Genomic DNA, 19,886 nt, shown 5'->3' with positions numbered 1-19,886 from the left:
TCAATCAATCAGAATGAAACAACATAAGTAGGCGCATAAACCTTACAAATTACTCCTCTATGCGAAAACTCAGTTGTTGCCTTCTACGGGAATAGTACAAGTGCAAAGAGCTGTCCGCGAGCCCGGAAGAGATACCAAAGTAGAGTGAGACTGGCTTTTTTTTTTTTTTATATTTTTTTCTACACGTTGACTAGACATAAGGCAAACACATTTCTAGATATTTGGGGGTGCAGTGAAGTAAGGTATAATGACAACCACACACTGTCTATCCTTACTGAGCTTACTGTCTAGCTTACCTGAATGGGAAAAAAAGCAGTTTTTTCGAGCCGTCACACCAGGAACTCCTTGCAGCAAATACCGGTGAGCGTCAGTGGCTATCTCTGGTGATTTCCGTAAGTGCACAAATACAATAGAGGGATCCAGTAGCAAGTAAAGTCTCAAAAAAAAGAAAAGAAACACCTGTAGCTGGACCCTCTATTTATTTGGATAAAAGAAAAGAAAAGAAAATTGGGTTGGGGGTGCAGCTGGTTATGCAAGTGGTGGTTCGGATTGCAAGAATCTGATTGGCTGCCACCACTTGCTTTGTCAACAACCTTTTAAACGGATTTAGAAGTAAAACTTTAATGTGAACTTAATGTAAAAACACACGGAATTGTAACTATATAATGTAATTTACATGTTTAGTTACAATTTCAGTGTGTTTTACATTAGGTTCAACTACAAATGTGCACTACAGTTTCTTGCACTTCAGGAAGGCACTCTGGGGTAACAGCTTGAAATTAGTAACTTCTCATGGAGCGCTCAGTGTTAAGCAGACAGGCACCATGAGAAGGTACTCAGGGTTAATGAGTTAAGGCCCTGACTGCCAAGGTTGCAGATGTATAAACCTTTTTTTCCCATCTGTCCAGTGCCATTGAATCTCTGTCGGACGGGGTAGGGTTTTTTGCTGTTGAGGCCTTAACTCCCTTTGGACCCTGTGAAATAGTTTCAGGATCAGCAGCAGGTATTCTAAATAAAAATTTATGAGAGTCAGGGACCCTGTAATATATGTCAGGCTTACTGGGAGCCAGAGGTAAGGAGTCAGGCTTGACTCCGAAAACACATCATCCACAATGTCTAAAACAGAGGGAATGGCTAAAGGCTTGTGCTGAGGGGAAGAAGGAAATCCCTGAGCCTCTTTTTTGATTCCGAGAAGTTTTGACTCTCCCAGTGAAAATGCTCCCTCAAAGTATGCAAGGTTTCTCCAAATGAATAATCCTCAGGAGCAGATGCAGATGGAATAGACTCCTCAGCATCAGAATCCTCATAGGGAGGTAAAGATAATTCCTGATCAGAAGAGGAATCAGAAGAAATAGAAACCTAATCTGAAGATTCATAGTCAGTGTCTTGCCTAGGCCTCTTATCTGGAGGGGGATGGGTACCCCTGATCAAGGTAATAAGGTCTTCAGCCATTTTGATCATCTGTTTTTTAGGCATAGAGGCCTGTATCCGTGGCTCAGGCATCGGTTTTTTAGTTGTAGATGTCTTTGCCTTTGGTTTTGCAGCTTTCGTCGGTTTGATATATAAATGCTGACATCTGAATACACCCTCAGAAGGCAGTGCCTACTCAGCGGCTCAGGACCCATCCAAGGGAAATACATCTGTCGGTCCAATACCTTGAGTATCTTGCGACATGCTGGACTCCACAAGGGTGTCGGTAGAGGCTTGCGACTCAAAGGTAGCAGGTATCAGGGGCTGCGAAAGCACCTGAGTACCGGCGAACCGGCGACTGGCTTAGGAGAAGCTTCGTCGTCAGTTTTGGATCTCAACTGCCTTTCTCTGTCCTTTTCTTTGCATTTTTTTTTATGTACTCCGGTAGTCGGATTGCTATCAGACGACATTTCTGGGTAGTTAAATCTATTTCCAAAATACTTAGATGCAAAATTATACCAACGCTTAATAGTGCGTTGGTTAAATCTAGCACAAAAGCGACAGCCAGGTACGTTGATCAGGGCCTAGGCAAGGAATACAGTATAAATGGAAATCCTTACGAGGTATTTGCTTCCCACAAGTAATACAATTATTAACTTTTTCTGACATCGGTAAAAAGCAAGAAAAAAGTTTCCCCAACAGGGTACTTAGCTTTAGTGAAGACATCGATTCTGAAACTCAAATTCGAATATTTCAGTAGTCGGCCGACCGGCACTTGCAAAATGCTTCTGCTTCGGACACCGCGCGGCAAGAAAGACTAAAGAAAATTGTGTCGGCTGCATGTTTTATACCCCTGACGTCATGAAAGAGAAGAGAGCAACTGATGCAGGACCGAAGACTTTGGAATTCAGGCCGACTGAGGGCAACCTGCCAGTGGATTACCCAAATGTAATGACTGCAACAGTGAAACACGAAGAACATCTTTGGTTCCAGATTCCACTCGTGTGGGTCCATGAAGTTTCTGCTTAGTCTGTCTGCCAGTGTATTTAATTTTCCTGGCAGGAATTGAGCTTCTAGGTACACTTGGTAGCTCAAGGCTGTGTTCCACAATGCCATGGCTAGTCTGCAGAGGGGGGTAAGAATGTGTACCCCCCTGCTTGTTTATGTACCACATAACCGTGGTGTTGTCCATCTTTACCATTTGTTGTCCTGAAAGAATGTAGTCCTTGAAGGCTGTCAGAGCATTCTGTACAGCTAACATTTCTTTCTGATTGATATGCAGGTGCATTTGACTTGGGTTCCATTTGCCCTGAATGTACTTCCCTGCCAGGTGAGCCCCCCATGCACAGTCTGATGCGTCTGTTGTTAGGATTTGGGTGGCAGGGGGTGATGTGAAAACGTAGTCCCTTGTTTTGGTGGCAGGCCTCTGCCCACCAAAGGAACTTTAGGCATAGGCAAGGTATGAAAGGAATCATTGTTTCTAGGCTGTGAGAATGTTGACTCCATAGGCTTTTTAGATACCACTGTAGTTTCCTCATATACAGTCTTGCATATGGAATTAGAAGAATGCAGGAGGCCATGAACCCAAAGGCTTGCAGTATTATTCTTGCAGATAGCAGGGATTTTGTAGCCACTTGTTTGAAGTAGGTTGTCAAATGAATTTGCTTTTCTGGCGTGAGGTATGCCATCTGGGAAGTTGAATTCAAGCTTGCTCCCAGGTATGTAATTTGTTGACAAGGTACCAGTTGTGATTTCTTTTCGTTTATGGTGTACCCCAGACAAGTTAGAACCCTTTTTACAAACGCCAGATGATTCAAAAGTATGTCCTGGCTTTCTGCCTGAATTAGACAATCATCCAGGTATGGGTATATTTGAATACTTCTTTGTCTGCAAAATGCAATAACTGGAGCTAGGCATTTTGTGAATACCCTGGGCGCAGTAGATAAGCCAAAGGGCAGTGCAGAGAACCGATAGTGCGTGTAGCCTGCTTTGAAGTGTAGGTATCTTCTGCAAGATTCCCCGATTGGGATGTGCAGGTATGCTTCTTTTAAATCTAGTGTTGCCAACCAGGCGTCTTTGCCTAGCATAGGAAGTAATTGGGGAAAAGTCAGAATCTTGAATTTTGGAATCTCCAGAAAAGTGTTTAGAGTAGACAGGTCCAGGATTGGATGCCATGATTTGTCTTTTCTGGGTACCAGGAAAAGTCTGAAGTAGAAACCTTGTCCCTTTTCCTCTTCTGGTACCAGCTGAATAGCCCCCATGCTTAAGAGAGAAAGTACTTGTTTTTGAGCCTTTGCCCACTGATTTGGGGGTAGGTCCGGCCACCCACGTGGCATTGGCAATGCGTGGAATTAAAATCTGTATCCCTGGGACACTAAATTTAAAACCCATTTGTCCTGGGTAATGAGTTCCCAGTTCTTTGTATGAAGAGCAATCTTTCCCCCCAAAGGGGCAGTCAGGAGATAAGTGCTTGGAAATTTTAAAAGGAAGTCATTGAGACAGTTTATCATAGGGGGGTGTCTTGTTATTCCCAGACTTGGAAGTGGAGGCCCCCCGCTGCTTAGTTCTGTGAGTTCTCTGGGACTCCAACTTGGGGTTTTTGCTGTGTCTGGGTTTGGCTTGAGAAGATCTGGAAGGGGCTGGAAAGGACCAAGTCTTAGAAGGCCAGTGCCTACTAAATCTAGGAGGCTGAACTTGTAAAAAATCTTTAACAGTTTGCAAAGATTTAGCTTTATCTTACATCTTTTTAAGAACTTCTTCAGCCTTGTTGCCAAACAGGCGGTCCTGATTTAAAGGAGTATCCAACAATTTAGCTTTAACATTACCAGGCAAAGATTGCTCCTTAAGCCAAGCATGCCTTCTAAGCACAGACACAGTAACAGCAGCCCTGCAAGAGGCCTCTAAAGAATCAAAACCACATTGCAAAGTATGTTTTCCAACTTGTTCAGCAGAATGCATTAAATCCTGTAAGTCTTTAAAAGGTATTTGCTTTCCACAAGTAATGCAATTATTAACTTTTACTGACATCGGTAAGGAGCAAGAAAAAGTTTCCCAAACGGGGTACTTAGCTTTTAGTTGAAGACTTCTGTTCTGAAACTCGAAAATGAAACTTTCAGGAGTCAGCCAACCGGCACTTGTGAACTGCTTCTGCTTTGGGCACCGCACGTCAAGAAAGACTGATGTAATGGCATCGGCTGCATGTTTTATACCCCTGACGACCTGACGTCATGGAAGAAGGGAAAGCAACCGACGCAGGACCCAAGACTTTGTTAATCAGGCCGACTGAGGGCAACCTGCAAGCAGATTACCCAAATGTAACGACTGCAACAGTGAAACACGAAGAACATCTGCATCATGACAGAAAGGATGCGTTCTCCACAAGATGGTAATACAAACACAAGAATATGACAAAATAATTCAATAATTTTAAAACGTAGTTTAAGATGCATACTATAAAGGAAATTTGGAACATATATCTTTATTCAGTTTAATTCCTAAAGTAACAAGTTTTGGGAATATTCATAACATTTTTGCACTGTTTCAGTCTCAACAGCTAATAAAACCAAGTGGCACACCATGCAACCTAACAGTGATGTATGTATACCCCTTATGATAGATAATGTGATAAACAGAACCTCAACTGACTAAAAGTGATGGCCATTCAGTAAGACGTTACTGGAGAAAAGTAAAAATAGTTTATAAATGTCTAATGGCTGTCACAGTAAAACTTTATGACAACTGGAAAACGTTTCTGTTGACTAATTCTGATAGGCATTTATTTAATTCATGTGCCAAGATACACAAGAACATTTTTTCAAAAAGCCTGTTTATAACTTAACAGAGTTAATATTTTATTTCAGTAAACAGAAAACAAATGCACACAATTTACATACTGTTTCAAAATAATGGTGCATTAAGTGCTGACAAAGGAAACAAACACCTTCAAAAAGTGCTGGAAAACAATAATGAATTTTGTGAATGAATGACAAATCATGTTCACAGACCTTTATATGCAATAGAAAAGCTGCACAAACTTGTTAATGGGCATCAAAAGACAAGAATAAATTGTATTCAATAGTATAAGGGGAAACACGGTACAAACTTCAAGAGTTCGACAAATTAAACATTGGTACAACAATGGCCAGGCTGAATACAAATGACATTAGCTATTTTAAATAAATGTAAATCAACAAATACTAATTGAAGAATACAAATCTTACACTTCTGTGTGACCAAAGTAAAATTTGAAGACAACTTGGTAAAATGAAGTGCACAAAAATGTGCTACTGTTTCAGGGGGTATATCAGAAGCACACAGCTTACAAAGTTACCAGATTTTATGAGGGGTGTCAAACTAAATTCATGTCACAAATTAATGGCAGTTTAGGGCTTACAAACAATCACATTTATTAGACATTTTTCAGTGTTAAGCAAATCCCACTGAATTGTCTTTTACATCATACTCTGATGACATAGTTCAATCCTCCAGTAGTCCTAATTAGTTTAAATACAAGTTTCAATATTCCTAAAGATAGTAAATCCCTTATTAATGCAGATTTCAATGTACATACATTCAAAGGATTAAACTGCGTAATGTTCTGAAACACTGTTTTCAATAACATCAATAATCTGTTACAATGAAACTGGCTAGGGATACCAATGCTGAGATTACTTAATATTTCCAGTTACAATATTCTTGACCTTTTTTTTTTAAATGGACAGCATCTTGCTTCAAGCATCACAATAGGAAATTCAACTGGGAGGTCTTTTCACTACTTTCCAGTTAATTTCAGCACATTCTGCACCATAGCACCAATACCGTCAAAGATGTGATGTAACTTGGTGTCACACATAAATGCTGGAGTTGTGACAACCTTGTTCTTCTTGTCCACATGAACTTCGTAAATTGGTGTTAAGGAAAATTCTACTAACAATGTCCTTCTGGTGTCTACATGTACATGCCATTCATCAGCTTTACAAAAGCAAAAAAATGTTAATTTACAATTTATGTGGGTTAGCCATACTGAACACATCCCATTTTCAGAGCAGATCTAGGGAGAAAATCTCCCAAGGACTGGGAAATTAAGTAATAGAATGGTTAAAAGTTTTATATATATATATATATATATATATATATATATATATATATATATATATATATATATATATATATATATATATATGGCAACTAGATATAAAAACACAGATACATCAGTAAGCATCACAAAAATTAGCGAGAGAAGTTCAATACATTTAACACGAGTAAGAATATATTTGAGCACATACTAACTCCACAAATGCATTGCCTCAGAGAATTCTCTTTATCCAGATATACAGAGGTCATGGAATCATAACAATAGCAAGGGGCAAGTCCATCATATCGCAGACAGGTTGAGGAGGAAGCCCCTTGCAAATAATGGCTTTAACAGTTTGCAGCAATATTTGATGCTGTTTGGCTTCGATTTGCAGTTCAATGTTCACACATTTGAGTATGAAGCTCTCACATGATGAACTTCTGTTATACAGTTATATAAACAATACACTTAAAACTGTTGCTTCTCAGATACAGAAACAGTAAAGGATGTGGGCCAGTACTATTTACAATTTGTACAAAGTTAAAGAAAGATACACATGTAGACAATTATCTGTTGAAAGCATGCAGTTATAGGAGTTTGCATCTGATAACAGGCAAAATGTTCCCTAGATTAAGCAATTTATCAATCAAGTGGGTTAGTCTGACAATCATTTCAACCTTAGGAAAGTCCTTGTATTTCTGTATCAAAGGGAGATTTAAACAAGTAATTCTGTGTATGCAAAGGATTTGTGAATACATGAAGATTCATATCGTACTGTCTATATAAATATGCATTTTACTTGTATAAATTTACAATTATAATGAGCCGCCAGCCCTTCTTGGAAACATTCAGCATATGCTACAGGAAGGAATGTACTAAGGCAACTGCCCAGGAAAGGCAAGAAGGAACTGTTTGAAAACACACTACAAGCAGATATTCAGAGTTTTGCTACATGTAAAACTAAGAAAGTGTTTCATCTGGCTACTTGTGAAAATTTCTCATCATTTTATGTTGGTAAAACTAATAGAATGTTAAAAAAGAGCATTGCTGAACCTCTTTCAGATATTCATAGGGAAGTGGAGAGTAATGCCTTGGTAAACACATCATGAATATGCCAGAGTTACACAGTTTTAAGTTTAGAGTTATTAAAACTGTAAATAAAAATCTTAGGGGGGAGACATACCTCTCAACTGTACAGATTTTTGCAGAATGCCCAAATTTTTGCCTCATACGTTTGGTGTGTTCCCCCTAAAATCTGTACCTTTCTGGCAAATAGCTGAAGATTGAAGTCATTAAATAATGACAAAACATTTGAGTTTATGACTCCACATCCTTCAGAAAATCCATGCTAATGTAAAACCTGTTATTCTATCAACTTTTTAAGTTTGTAAGAGCAATATTTAAAATCTGTCCCTATTTGTCCCCCCATCATTTTAGGATTTGTCCAGATATTTTGCTCTAAGAGGTTGAGAGGTGTGGGGGGAGACACTGTACACAATACTGAATCTATAGAGTATAAATGGATTATTTCATTGCAGATGCATATCCAGGACTTAATGAGGCAGTGAGCATTAAACCTGTTTTAAAGAAGAGATTTCTTTATGTGTAGTGTTGAGTAATTGTTTAATTATTGATTAAATATTTAACTGTGATTCCCTGATGCCCTGGCCAAATTTTCCCTAGTGGTATAAATACCACCTTGGGTATCCCCTGAAATGAAGCCAGTTAACAACGGCTAAATAAATAAAATAATTGACAATAAATCTTTGACAACAGAGAAAAATAACATATGAGCTTGGATGATTGCCAGCACACCCTAGCTGCTGGAATGTGCAATGTGCTTCATCTTTAGGAAATGAGTTAATCAGAAAATCAATTAAAATATGCAATAGATTGCTGCTTTCTTGACTAAAATGCACAGACTCAGGGATGTCAACAGTTAAACCAATTATTTTACTATGGACCTCTAAGTCAATAGATTTGTCTTTAGCTGGGAAGGACTCAGAAGGGAAATCAGACGAGAAATAAGGAAAGGAAACTTATCTTTAATGTTGTGTATCAAATAGTTTGCATTAGACATCCTTTTCTTAGGAAGACTAACAAGCTTGTCCAAAGAAGCTTGGGTTGGAGCACGTGCCTCAAATAAAATCCTATATAGACTTTGTGAAGCATCCTGTTTATCTTAATTATGCTTTCTTTTCAGCTCTCGGCAGAGCAGGTTCCAGTAATTTACAGCACTTAGAATGCACATCACACTCATGCGTATCAGTGTACATACATGTTTTTCTTTCAGCTGTACTTCAAGTTCTTCTACTATTATTCCAAAACGTGTCTGATAGCTGTAGAAAGGTGCAGGCCACATCTTATGAAAAGTCTGAGCAAACACTTTTATCCCAGTGACTTCTGCTTACCAAAGTACTTCTTGCAAACCTAATATTATTTTTTGTTAAATCAGTAATTTGAAATTGTGCTGCTAAACCATTACCAAAAAAGTCCAGGACAGTGTGCCCAATACGGCTCCATTCTACAAAAAAAAAAGTCATGCAATGTTTTTTAAACATCATGAGACACAACATCCCTGGGTGATGCATTAACTGCATCACAAGTGCACTAATACATGAACTCTGACCCCTACTGCTGTGGACTTAAACTTGTCTTTAGTAGTGAATTAGTATAACTTTTAAACAGGGTACAAGAAATGTATTCAAAACAGAGCTTGGATACATAATAAAGCAGGCCACTTAATTGCCATAACAGCTACATAAAAATAAACAGACAACTCTGCCACAGTGAAAAGGAAGAATGGATAATGTTAAGGTTTTTCTGACAGAAAGGAAGAAAGACTACAAGAATTTGTTTAGCGTCTACTACATAAAACATGCCTGTCAGATCCAACCATCCATAACCCCCTTTTCCCCCATTTTTTGCATATGGAGATAATCCAGAGGGGTCAAGTGAAGTCAGGTATCCCCCACATGACCCAGAGGGTGACAGGACTAACAAGAAGCAGAGTACAAAGGATTAGTCCAGATAAAATGACTAGCTAGCAGATCTAGGAGACTCTCTGATAACCTCCCTGTGGGAGGAATAAAGACACCTTGTTGAAGTTTCCAGTAGGTATTCAGTTATGTAGGTAGATGGACGAGTGTATATGGGTTGGGGTGTCACTTCAATGGAGATCTGTAACGCAAGTCTGCTTTTGGGGGTCTGGGATTGGATATTTGGATGTTAGTAATTGTTTTTTCACAGCATAATGAAATGTCTGAATAAAATGAAGGGATACAGTCCACTCTGATATAGAAGCCTCATGATTTGAATGCACTTTTTTGGATGAACAGGTGGGTTCTTATCACCACCAACAAAATTAACCCATACAATGAACTGCCCAAGGGCTGAGAAGTTGTGTCATCATAATCTAAAATCACACCAACAGGAAATCTCATACAGAAATCCTCATCTTTATCTAAATGCACTGGAAGTAGTCCACATTTCAGCTTTTTTTTCCATCAATAACTTCCAAAGAAACCTGCAAAGGATCCCATCTCAACAAAGGAAGCAATATGACACGGGTTTAATGTTAGGGAATTTTGTCACTTGTAATATTATCACTTGTCAATTTAATTTTGGCTTCCTGAATAAGCATAACACATTACTTTTTAAAAAGCCTATAACTGACAGATTGAGACTAGAATTGTATACTTAGAGATGCCTCACAATGAGAAATTATTTGTCTAGGAATTGTAGTTTTCGATGTTTCAAAAATCAACGCATTCCAGATTGGTCTGTGGGGAAGGCCTGCACTTGGAAAATTATTCTGGCAGGATCATACATCATTAATGACATTAAGCAGCTTCAATTTTCTTTACACTGGCTGAAATAATTTTTTGTTGATTCATTCCTGCACACATTAGAAACTTGCTCCTGAATACCTGATCTAGGAGAACTGACTGCAGACGTAACTCTATACTCTGTAAAGCTTACAGACAACATACTTTTTTTGCAATAGCTGTTAAGTGCCTCTTCCTGTGAATGTTTATCAGCTTCTGCCCTCTTCTTTTATCAACACCTCTCTTCATCACAGTGGAAACAATTTATCTGGAAGACCCTTTATCACATAATTTCTCCAGTGGTGTCAATCTTCACCCAATATGAAGATAAACCTTTCAAACATCTCAATCTAAAACCACTTGTAGCATCTGGATTTTCACCTGGATGCTAAATGAACAGACACTGCTGTCAAGTCAACAGCACAGACTACAAGGGCATTTTTAAGTCCAGCCATGCATTCCAAATCTCTGACAAGTTCTAGTACCCTTGTTAAGTGAAAGCAGGGGTTTGGGAAATGAAACATTTACAAGCAGGGGTTTGGGAGATGAAACATTTACAAGCAGGGGTTTGGGAGATGAAACATTTACAAGCAGGGGTGTGGGAGATGAAACATTTACAAGCAGGGGTGTGGGAGATGAAACATTTACAAGCAGGGGTGTGGGAGATGAAACATTTACAAGCAGGGGTGTGGGAGATGAAACATTTACAAGCAGGGGTGTGGGAGATGAAACATTTACAAGCAGGGGTGTGGAGATGAAACATTTACAAGCAGGGTGTGGGAGATGAAACATTTACAAGCAGGGGTGTGGGAGATGAAACATTTACAAGCAGGGGTGTGGGAGATGAAACATTTACAAGCAGGGGTGTGGGAGATGAACCATTTACAGGTTTGCCTGTGTCCATTAATGACATAGGCGCAAAGCCAGGGATGAATTTCCTGTTCCCCATCCAATTGTCTAAGTTACACTTGAATTGGGTTAGGGAGGAACTCTGCTTCACATGGATGGGGAAGTCCGTTCCAGACACTCTGTAGTCTCTGGAATACATACCTGTCTCTGCAGCAGGTCCCATTTATATCACAGGCAAAGTTTAAGTCTTTACAATGGGTAATTCTAATGCTGCTTGTTTTGTGGATATGCAGGGGGTCCATCAGAGTGGAGTCTGACAATGCCCTGTATGCCAGGCATAGATTCCCCTAAACAGCTTGTAGCAGACAGAATAAAGGGATAGGGCCTTGAGGTGGTCTTCATAGGGCATTTTACTTAAGCCCTGTATTCTTCTAGTGAGGAACCTCTGTGGAAGTTCCAATTGTTGGATATGCCTGGCTAGATACATACCAAGGAGGGCACTGTACTCAATGATGGGTCTAACGAATGCAGAATATTTATTTATCTGACGTTTGTTTACCGGGAAAGTCCAACTGGGCCAAAAAGAGCCCCTTTTCAGCGGCAGCTTGGGGAGAAAAGCTCAATATTACAAAATGTAAATACAGAACAAACAAAACATGACGTACAAACAAAATAATTACAGTTATAGTAAAACTTGTAAGACAAAGGCAATACAGAACAGTAAAGCAGTTACAGTAATACATGTCAGAAGCAGGTAATACAATATATTCTTTTAAGGTACAAAAGGTATTGTAGTACAGTTTTAATGCTAGAGAAGGCATTCTAGTTCAGTGTTTTAATGTAGAGGTGCAAAAGACAGAGGGTTAAGGAGAATGAGTTTGTTAGTGCTTTGAAGTTAATTGGGTAAGTGTCGTGTACTTTAAAAAGGACAAATGAAAGAGTAAAGTACAGTCAGAAAATGTGATAGAGCTGATAATGTGATAGAGCTGATAGAGAGAAAGAAAGGGTAAATATAAGAGGACAGGAGGCAAGAGGAGACATAGTTTGAGCAGGGAGGAAGACATAGTGCAGACATATTATAAGTTGTAAAGCTGTGCTCACATGAGAAAGGCTAAATCATTGAGGAGGAGACAAAACAGCAGAGAAAGAGAGAGACAGGAGTTGTGAATGAAAGAGCAGAGAGAGCTACCAAGGAGGCAGAGTACAGAGAATACAGTGGAACAATGACTTCCTTAGACCTACATGCCATACCTTTGTTTATAAGTTGCACAACATAGAATAATTTCCTCACTACTGTAGAAACATGATGGTCAAAGACTAGATTACTGTCTGTGTGTGTCCCTAAGTCCTACATATTGGATCAACTCTAAGGGGTGTGTTGTTGATAGGACAGTTACCAGGGGTGGATGACTTCCCGAAGGATACTATTATGCACTTTCTGGCAGTTAGTTTTAGTCCATGGCCATCTGTGTCAGCCCTTTCTGGAGAGCATTTGTATCAGTGTGGGATTCAATGACAGCTTCCAGTTTTGCAATCATCTTCAGAGTTAGTCAGACACACACCTCGGACATTTGCCTTGACTTCAGAGAAGTAAATGGACTCTGCAAATCTAACTTCCTGTATCTTGTCTGCATGCCAGCTGGCTAACCAACAAGTGACATACAGGTTTGTACCTAACCTCTTGAGTTTGTCAACAATGTCCGAGTGCGGTATTGTGCAAAATGCCTTGACCAAGTCAAGACAGGCAGTGTGAAACATTTTGTCCTTATCCATTGCTTTGGTGACCTTCTCAAAGAAGTCCACCATGTAGAGTAGGCATAACCTCCCCTTGATGAAACTAAACTGGGTTGAGCCCAGTCTCTGGAGGTTTACTATATCATTACTGATCATTTCCATGATAATTCTTTCCATGGCTTTACATACAAAACTAGTGAGACTTACAGGTCTGTAGTTTCTAGGGTCTGTAGATGGCCCACCTCTGTATGGAGTGGATAGGGAGCTCTCTCATGTAGGGAGGGGTAAGGAGGGTTTAGGAAAAGCCAATGCCTGCGCACCCTGTGGTGCTGACCAGGAGACTCATGTCATCTCCACAGATTACACTGAATGCCAAGATATCACTGCACAAGCTGCTCCCACAGCTAGAAACTCTAACCAGGGCACTGTCAGCCCCCTAGATATGATGGCACCTGTCTCCATGGCTACAACTCCCTTCATCTCTTGTACCTTGGACTAAGAGGGAGTTATCACAGAGACAGAGGCCAACCTCCCAAGGAGCAGAAAGGCCCACCCAGTGAAGGGTTAAACCTGGGGCTACCCAATGAGAAGTAATTGGAATATCTCATATTAGACATAGAAGCTGGGGAAAAGACAGAGGCTCTGTGGAAGGGTTGACAGCCACCATGAGATCTTTACCCTGACTGCAGCATAGAAAGAAGTGCACCACTTGACCTGCAACTTCATGTACGCACACGCACGCATACATATGGGTATACTCAAAATGATTTAAACAGCCACAAGCTTCTCCAGGGGTAATCTGGGACTACTGTCTGGTTAAGTGCCTTGCTCAGAATCACACAGCAGGCAAATGGAGACTGAGGGAATAAAATGGTTGACTGTAGAATGAAGCTTGTTAGCAACTCACAAACTTTTTCCCTCTATGCTGATCTGTCAGACTGCATTGTATTTTCAATTCTTTTTAAAGATATAAACCGCACGACATCCCATTTCTTAGTTATAAAATGTACTTATTTTATATATTCTGTAAGGAAAGCATAAATACAACAATCCATGAGGCAGCACAATTATATGACACTGCTGATTTAAAATGACTTGGCTTCACACTAAACACATCATGAAGCAGTTACATCAAAACCAGACCTTTATTAGCATTCAATACATATTTCTGTTTGGCTTCAACAGCCTTCCAAATCTACACCATCAGATAGGACTATTACTTTTTTCTGCACATCCAGCCCTCCTTCTTGGAAGGTTCTTGCAACACTACAACTCTTCTTGGAGAAAAAACAAGAGACGCCCCTCTCTCTGTAATTCTACCACCAATTTCAGTCTCTTTTTCTGCAACAGACCTGAAAATAACTATTCTACATTTTTCATTTTCTTTTAAGTTTGAAGTTGGTGTCTTATACATTGTCAATAAATTCACCTATATAAGCCTTCCATCTTCCACACAAACACAGGGCCATGGTTAAGCTCCTTAACTAGCCAGTTCAGCTTCAGTCAGTAAACTTTCACATGGCTTTTTTATTCTTACTTTCCTATGGTTTTTGTAGTGTTACCTTATTAACTGCCTTCATATCAGGCACTTACATGCCTTATTAAGGAGGCAGGCCAAGCCACTGGTGAGCACATTTCTTGGAAATAAAAGGAAAAATTCAAAACACTGTTCACAAATGATAGACAAGTACAGACTGCCAGAATTATTTATAGGGAACTCCTAAATCAGAGGATGGATGAATAGGCCTCCCAAACAAAGGGCAACAGAAAGGTATCCAGAACCCACCAAAGGAGTCCCCTTTGTAGATTAAATGAAATGGTTAAGAACACATCTGTCTTATCAGAATATCCCTGTTTAGTGAGTCTTCCACAGGGCTGACCCCAAAAAGCAACTCCACAGGGGTGGAAGGAACCACAGGGCAGCCAAAGGTCCAAAGGATCAGAAGGTGGAGCCCTGAAGAACAAAGCATCCAACAAGGTCCCCCCTCTTACAAGCACAGTTGAGATCATGTCTGGTGAAAGTCTGACAGAATAACTGACCACAGTACAGATGTCTAATGACCATATCCCTAAAGCAAGCTAAGAGAGCAGCCACACTTCCACATATGCCTCTTAGCTGCCTTTTTCAATAAGTACCAAGACAGCTGATGGCAAAAGATAATGCAACTGGCAAACCACATAAAAAGCGGTTTGACTAGCAGCTGCTAGTCATTCATGTGCAGTAACAAAGGAGATGCACATCTATTCAGTCTTCCTAAACTCATGAACCCACTACAGGTAGAACTTCAGCTTGTAATTCAAATCCAGGCCTAGGTTTCCACACCTATGGGAAAAAAAAGGTGATGAATGGGCTGGCTCAGAACAACTCAGAAATAATCTGTGGGCTGAATTCTGGGTTGGTCCAAGAGGACACAATCCATTAGAATGAACAGCTTTGGTTCTGTAAAAACAACAGTATGAAGCTCTAAGTTCCTCTCAGCTACAAGACAAACTTCAATACTAAGGTAGAGTTGCCACCTCTTCAAATGCTCGAAATAGGACAGGTTTTATAGAAATGTGAGATCTGCAGGACAAAACATGCTCATAGCCATTGCAAAGGACAGAAAGTACAGTTGTGTACCTACCATAAATGTAGATGCTTGAGTGTATTCACTGTTGCAGTCATTACAATTGGGTTATCCTGCTGGCAGGCTACCCGCAGTCGGCCAGAGTTCCAAAGTCTAGGGCTGTCGCCTCTTCCCTGACGTCAGTGCGCCAGGGGTATAAAAGATGCAACCGATGCCATTTTCTTCAGTTTTTCTTGCCCCAGATGTCAGGTGCCCCCAGACAGGAAGGCTGAAAAGAATATGTTATGCCAAAAAGCATGCATGCACTAATATAAACATTTCCTTCATCTACAAGCAAATACACCACATAGGTTGTATAGAGTTGAGAAGTACAGTAAAGTCCCAGCAATGAAAAAGGTGGATGGTGGGTGGGTAACCTGGACTGCAACAGTGAATACACTCGAACATCTACATTTATGGTAGGTACACAACTGTACTATGTTCATCGTGTTTCACTGTTGCAGTCATTACACTTGGGTTGATTCCTAAAGCTGAGGTTGGGCGGCTGGGTCTAAATAGGATTAGGAGAGGCTACCAGGCCCTGCAGAACTGCAGTGGCAAAGGCTGCTCTGGATTTAGAGTAGAGAGGTAAATGGTAGTGCTTGGTGAAAGTGTGCATGGACTTCCAAGTTGCAGCTTCTAAAATGTCTTTGGTTGGTACTCCTCTGAGAAAGGCTGCTGAAGTGGCTGCTGCTCTGGTAGAATGTGGCCTATTGCCCTTAGGCACTGATTTGCCATGTTGTGCATAACAGAAGCGAACGCAGTGTCCTATCCATTTTGAAATTGTCTGCTTTGTGATAGGCTTTCCTTGTGATCCTGCAGCATAGGCTACAAACAGTTGCTCAGTTTTTTTTTGAAAGCTTTTGTTTTGTCCAAGTAGAATCGTAGCTGTCTGTGTATGTCCAAAGCGTGCAGAAGTCTCTCCCCTTTATTCTGTGGGTTTGGGTAGAAAGTTGGTAAATGAATGGTTTGGTTAAGAGTCACATTGGAAACCACCTTTGGCATGAATGTTGGGTTTGTCCTAAGAGAAACCCTGTCCTGATGAAAAATGATGAAAGGTTCCACAGCCATTAATGCCTGTAACTCTGAGACTCTTCTTGCTGAAGTTACTGCTAGGAGCAGAGCAGTTTTCCATGATAAGAATTTTATATCAGCTGTGCTGGCTGGTTCAAAAGGAGGCAGTGTGAGCTTTTCTAAAACAAAATTGAGATTCCAAGTTGGTATTGGTGCTCTCCCTGGGACTCTTATGTTTTTTGCCCCTATGAGGTACTGTCTTAGTAGAGGATGTGAAAAAATAGGAGGTTCTGTATTGTAATGAGCTGAAATGGCAGAGGCATGGATCTTAATTGATGAGAAGGATAGGCCTTTGTCCAGCATCTCAGTTAGGTATTGTAAAATCTGAGGTATATTTGGAGCAAGTGGTTCGAGCCCTCATGCCTGGTTCCAAGCACAGAATCTCTTCCATTTTTCTGCATAAGATTTCCTAGTGCTGGGCCTCCTGGCTTCTAAAATGACATCCATAACGGCTTTAGAAAGAGGCGCAGTCTGAGTGGCTACATTATCTGCCATGCTGCCAGATTTCAGGTTCTGAGTTGACTGTGCAGAATCTGACTGTTTTGCTGAGTCAGAAGATGAGGAATTTGAGGTAAAGGCCAGGCTGGGCCTTGAGACAAGTTCTTTAGGATTGGGTACCAGTGCTGGTGTGGCCAGTCTGGGACAATCAGGATCATCTTTGACCTCTCGTCTGACTTTTAGGAGCACATTGGTAAGAAGAGGCAGTGGAGGGAAGGCATAAACTGTCAGGGTTTTCCAGCTGAATTATAGAGCATCCACTTTCAATGCTTGAGTGATAAGTTCTTGCGCAGAATTTCTGTAGTTGGCAATTGTGAGGGGAGGCAAAACGATCTATGCCTGGGCGTCCCCATTTCCCTGTTATGCTGAACACCTGTGGATTTAGTTTCGATTCATGAGGATCCATGAGATTTCTGCTTAGTTCGTCTGCCAGTGTATTTTTTTTTCCTGGCAGAAATTGTGCATGCAGATGTACTTAATAGGTCAGTGCTGTGTTCCACAAAACCATGGCTTGCCTGCAGAGGGGGTAGGAATGTGTGCCCCCTTACTTGTTTATGTACCACAACAGTGGTATTTTCTGTCTTTATTAATAGTTATCCTGGATGTAGTAGGTCCTTGAAAGCTGTCAGGGCATTCTGTACAGCTAGCATCTCTTTTTGATTGATGTGAAGATGCATTTGTTCCTTGGGCCACGTGCCCTGAATACATTTTCCTGCCATATGTGCCCCCCAGGCATAATCCGATGCATTTGTTATTGTCTGCCTGGCTGTGGGTAAGGTGAAAGGCTGTCCCTTGTTGTGGTGACAGGCCTGGGACCGCCATCGCAACTCCTGCTGTAGGCAGGGAATTAAAGCTATGATTGTTTCCAGGCTGTGGCAATGCTGAGTCCAAACACTTTTTAGATACCATTGTAGTTTCCTCATATGCAGTCTTGTATATGGAATTAGTAGAATGCAGGACGCCATGAAGCCCAGGGCCTGCAGAATTTTTCTTGCAGGGAGCTGGGTCTTTGTTGCCATCATTTGAAAGCAATGAGTCAGTTTCCTTTGTTTGTCTGGCGTGAGATAAGCCAGCTGGGCAGTTGTATTTAAGCTTGCACCCAGGAATATTATCTCTTGAGAGGGCACTAGTTTTGATTTCTTTTCGTTTACTGTGTACCCTAGGCAAATTAGTAATCTTTTTACAAATGCCAGATGCTTTAGAAGAATGTCCTCGCTCTTTACTTGAATAAGGCAGTCGTCCAAGTAGGGATATATTTGAATTCCTTTTTGTCTGCAAAATGCAACTACTGGTGCCAGGCATTTTGTGAAGACCCTGAGCACAGTAGATAAGCCAAAGGGCAGTGCAGAGAATTGGTAATACATTGAGCCAGCTATGAATCTGAGGTATCTTCTGCAAGATTGTCTGATTGGGACATGCAGGTATGCCTCCTTGAGGTCCAAAGTAACTAGCCAAGCCTTCTTGCCCAGCATGTGTAGAAGTTGCTGTAGTGTTAACATTTTGAATTTTGGAACATCCAGGAAAGTATTTAGGATTGACAAGTCCAGTATTGGTCTCCAGGCTTTGTCCTTTCTGGGTACTAGGAAAAGTCTTGAGTAAAATCCTTGTCCCTGTTCTTGCTGTGGTACTCGTTGAATAGCTCCCATGTCCACGAGAGCAGCAATTTGTTTTTGTGCCTCTGCCCATTGGTTTTGTGGCAGGTCCGGCATACCTTTTGATTTTGGATGGGTGTGAAAGTGGAACCTGTAACCCTGAGAAACAATATTCAGTATCCATTTGTCCTGGGTGATTATGTGCCAATTTTTTGAGGAAAAGTGCTAGCTTTCCCCCTAGGGGTGTTGCCAAAAGGTAAGTGCTTGGCATTTGTAGAGGGAAGTCATTGGGACTGTTTCCTGTAAGGTTGTGATTTGTCTTCTCCAACTTTGGGGGTAGAAGCACCCCATTGATTAGGTCTGTAGGAGCCTTGGGGCTGAGATCTGCCTCTTGGGCATCTGCATCTGCCTCTTTGTGGCCTGTCTGACACCAAAAAGGAACAATTTTTTGAAAGCCAGTTTCTGCTAAACCTAGGTGGTTGAACCTGTAAGAAATCCTTTACTGTCTGCATTGATTTTGCTTTATCCTCCATTTTCTTTAACACCTCTTCTGCCTTAACACCAAACAAAGTATCATGCTGTAGTGGAGCATCCAATAATTTTACTTTAACATGTTCAGGTAAACTTTGTTCTTTCAACCAAGCATGCCTTCGCATGACAGAGCCTGTAACTGCGGCTCTACAAGAAGCCTCTAATGAACCAAAAATCACATTGTAGAGTATGCTTTAACACTTGTTCAGCTGCATGCAATAAATCCTGCATTTCCTTACTGTCAGGACTTTCAGAGTTTGTAACCATTTTCTGTTTAACAAGGACATGAGATACTGTTGATATTTAAGCATGTGAAACTGGCAATTTAAAGCCCTTACAGCTAAAGTGGCAGAAGTGTAAACTTTTTCCCCCCATCTATCCACAGCTCTGGAATCCCTATCCGAGGGGACAGGATTTTTAGCAGTGGAAGCCTTAACCCCTTTAGGACCCTGAGAAATTGTTTCTGGGTCTGCAGCAGGGTTTTTGTAAAGAAATTTATGAGAGTCAGGGACCTTGTAATACCTGTCTGGCTTGACTAAAGAATCAGGAGACAGACTGGATTCAGAGAAAACATCATCAACAATATCAAGCACAGGGGGAATAGCCAGGGACCTGTGTTGAGGCAATAAAAGAAGGTCTCTGAGCCTTTTCTTGGATTCTGAGTAATCCTGGCTCTCCCAATGGAAATGCT

General features: G+C 40.8%; 1 protein-coding gene across 1 annotated transcript in view; it reads right to left on the bottom strand.

The window, feature by feature from the left end:
* Positions 1-4,868: 4,868 nt before the first annotated feature.
* LOC122802738 (glutamine amidotransferase-like class 1 domain-containing protein 3A, mitochondrial) overlaps positions 4,869-19,886 on the bottom strand; it is a 219,190-nt gene continuing 204,172 nt past the window's right edge. Inside the window, exon 7 of the mRNA XM_044072503.1 lies at positions 4,869-6,310. Within this exon, the coding sequence (XP_043928438.1) occupies positions 6,182-6,310 (129 nt within the window). The 3' untranslated portion in view covers positions 4,869-6,181. The remainder of the gene's footprint in view (positions 6,311-19,886) is intronic.

This window comes from Protopterus annectens, chromosome 5.part0 (genome assembly GCF_019279795.1).
Source record: "Protopterus annectens isolate FY-2018-M chromosome 5.part0, PAN1.0, whole genome shotgun sequence".
NCBI classification, from domain to species: Eukaryota; Metazoa; Chordata; order Ceratodontiformes; family Protopteridae; genus Protopterus; species Protopterus annectens.
This window is presented reverse-complemented; position numbering and strand designations above follow the sequence as displayed.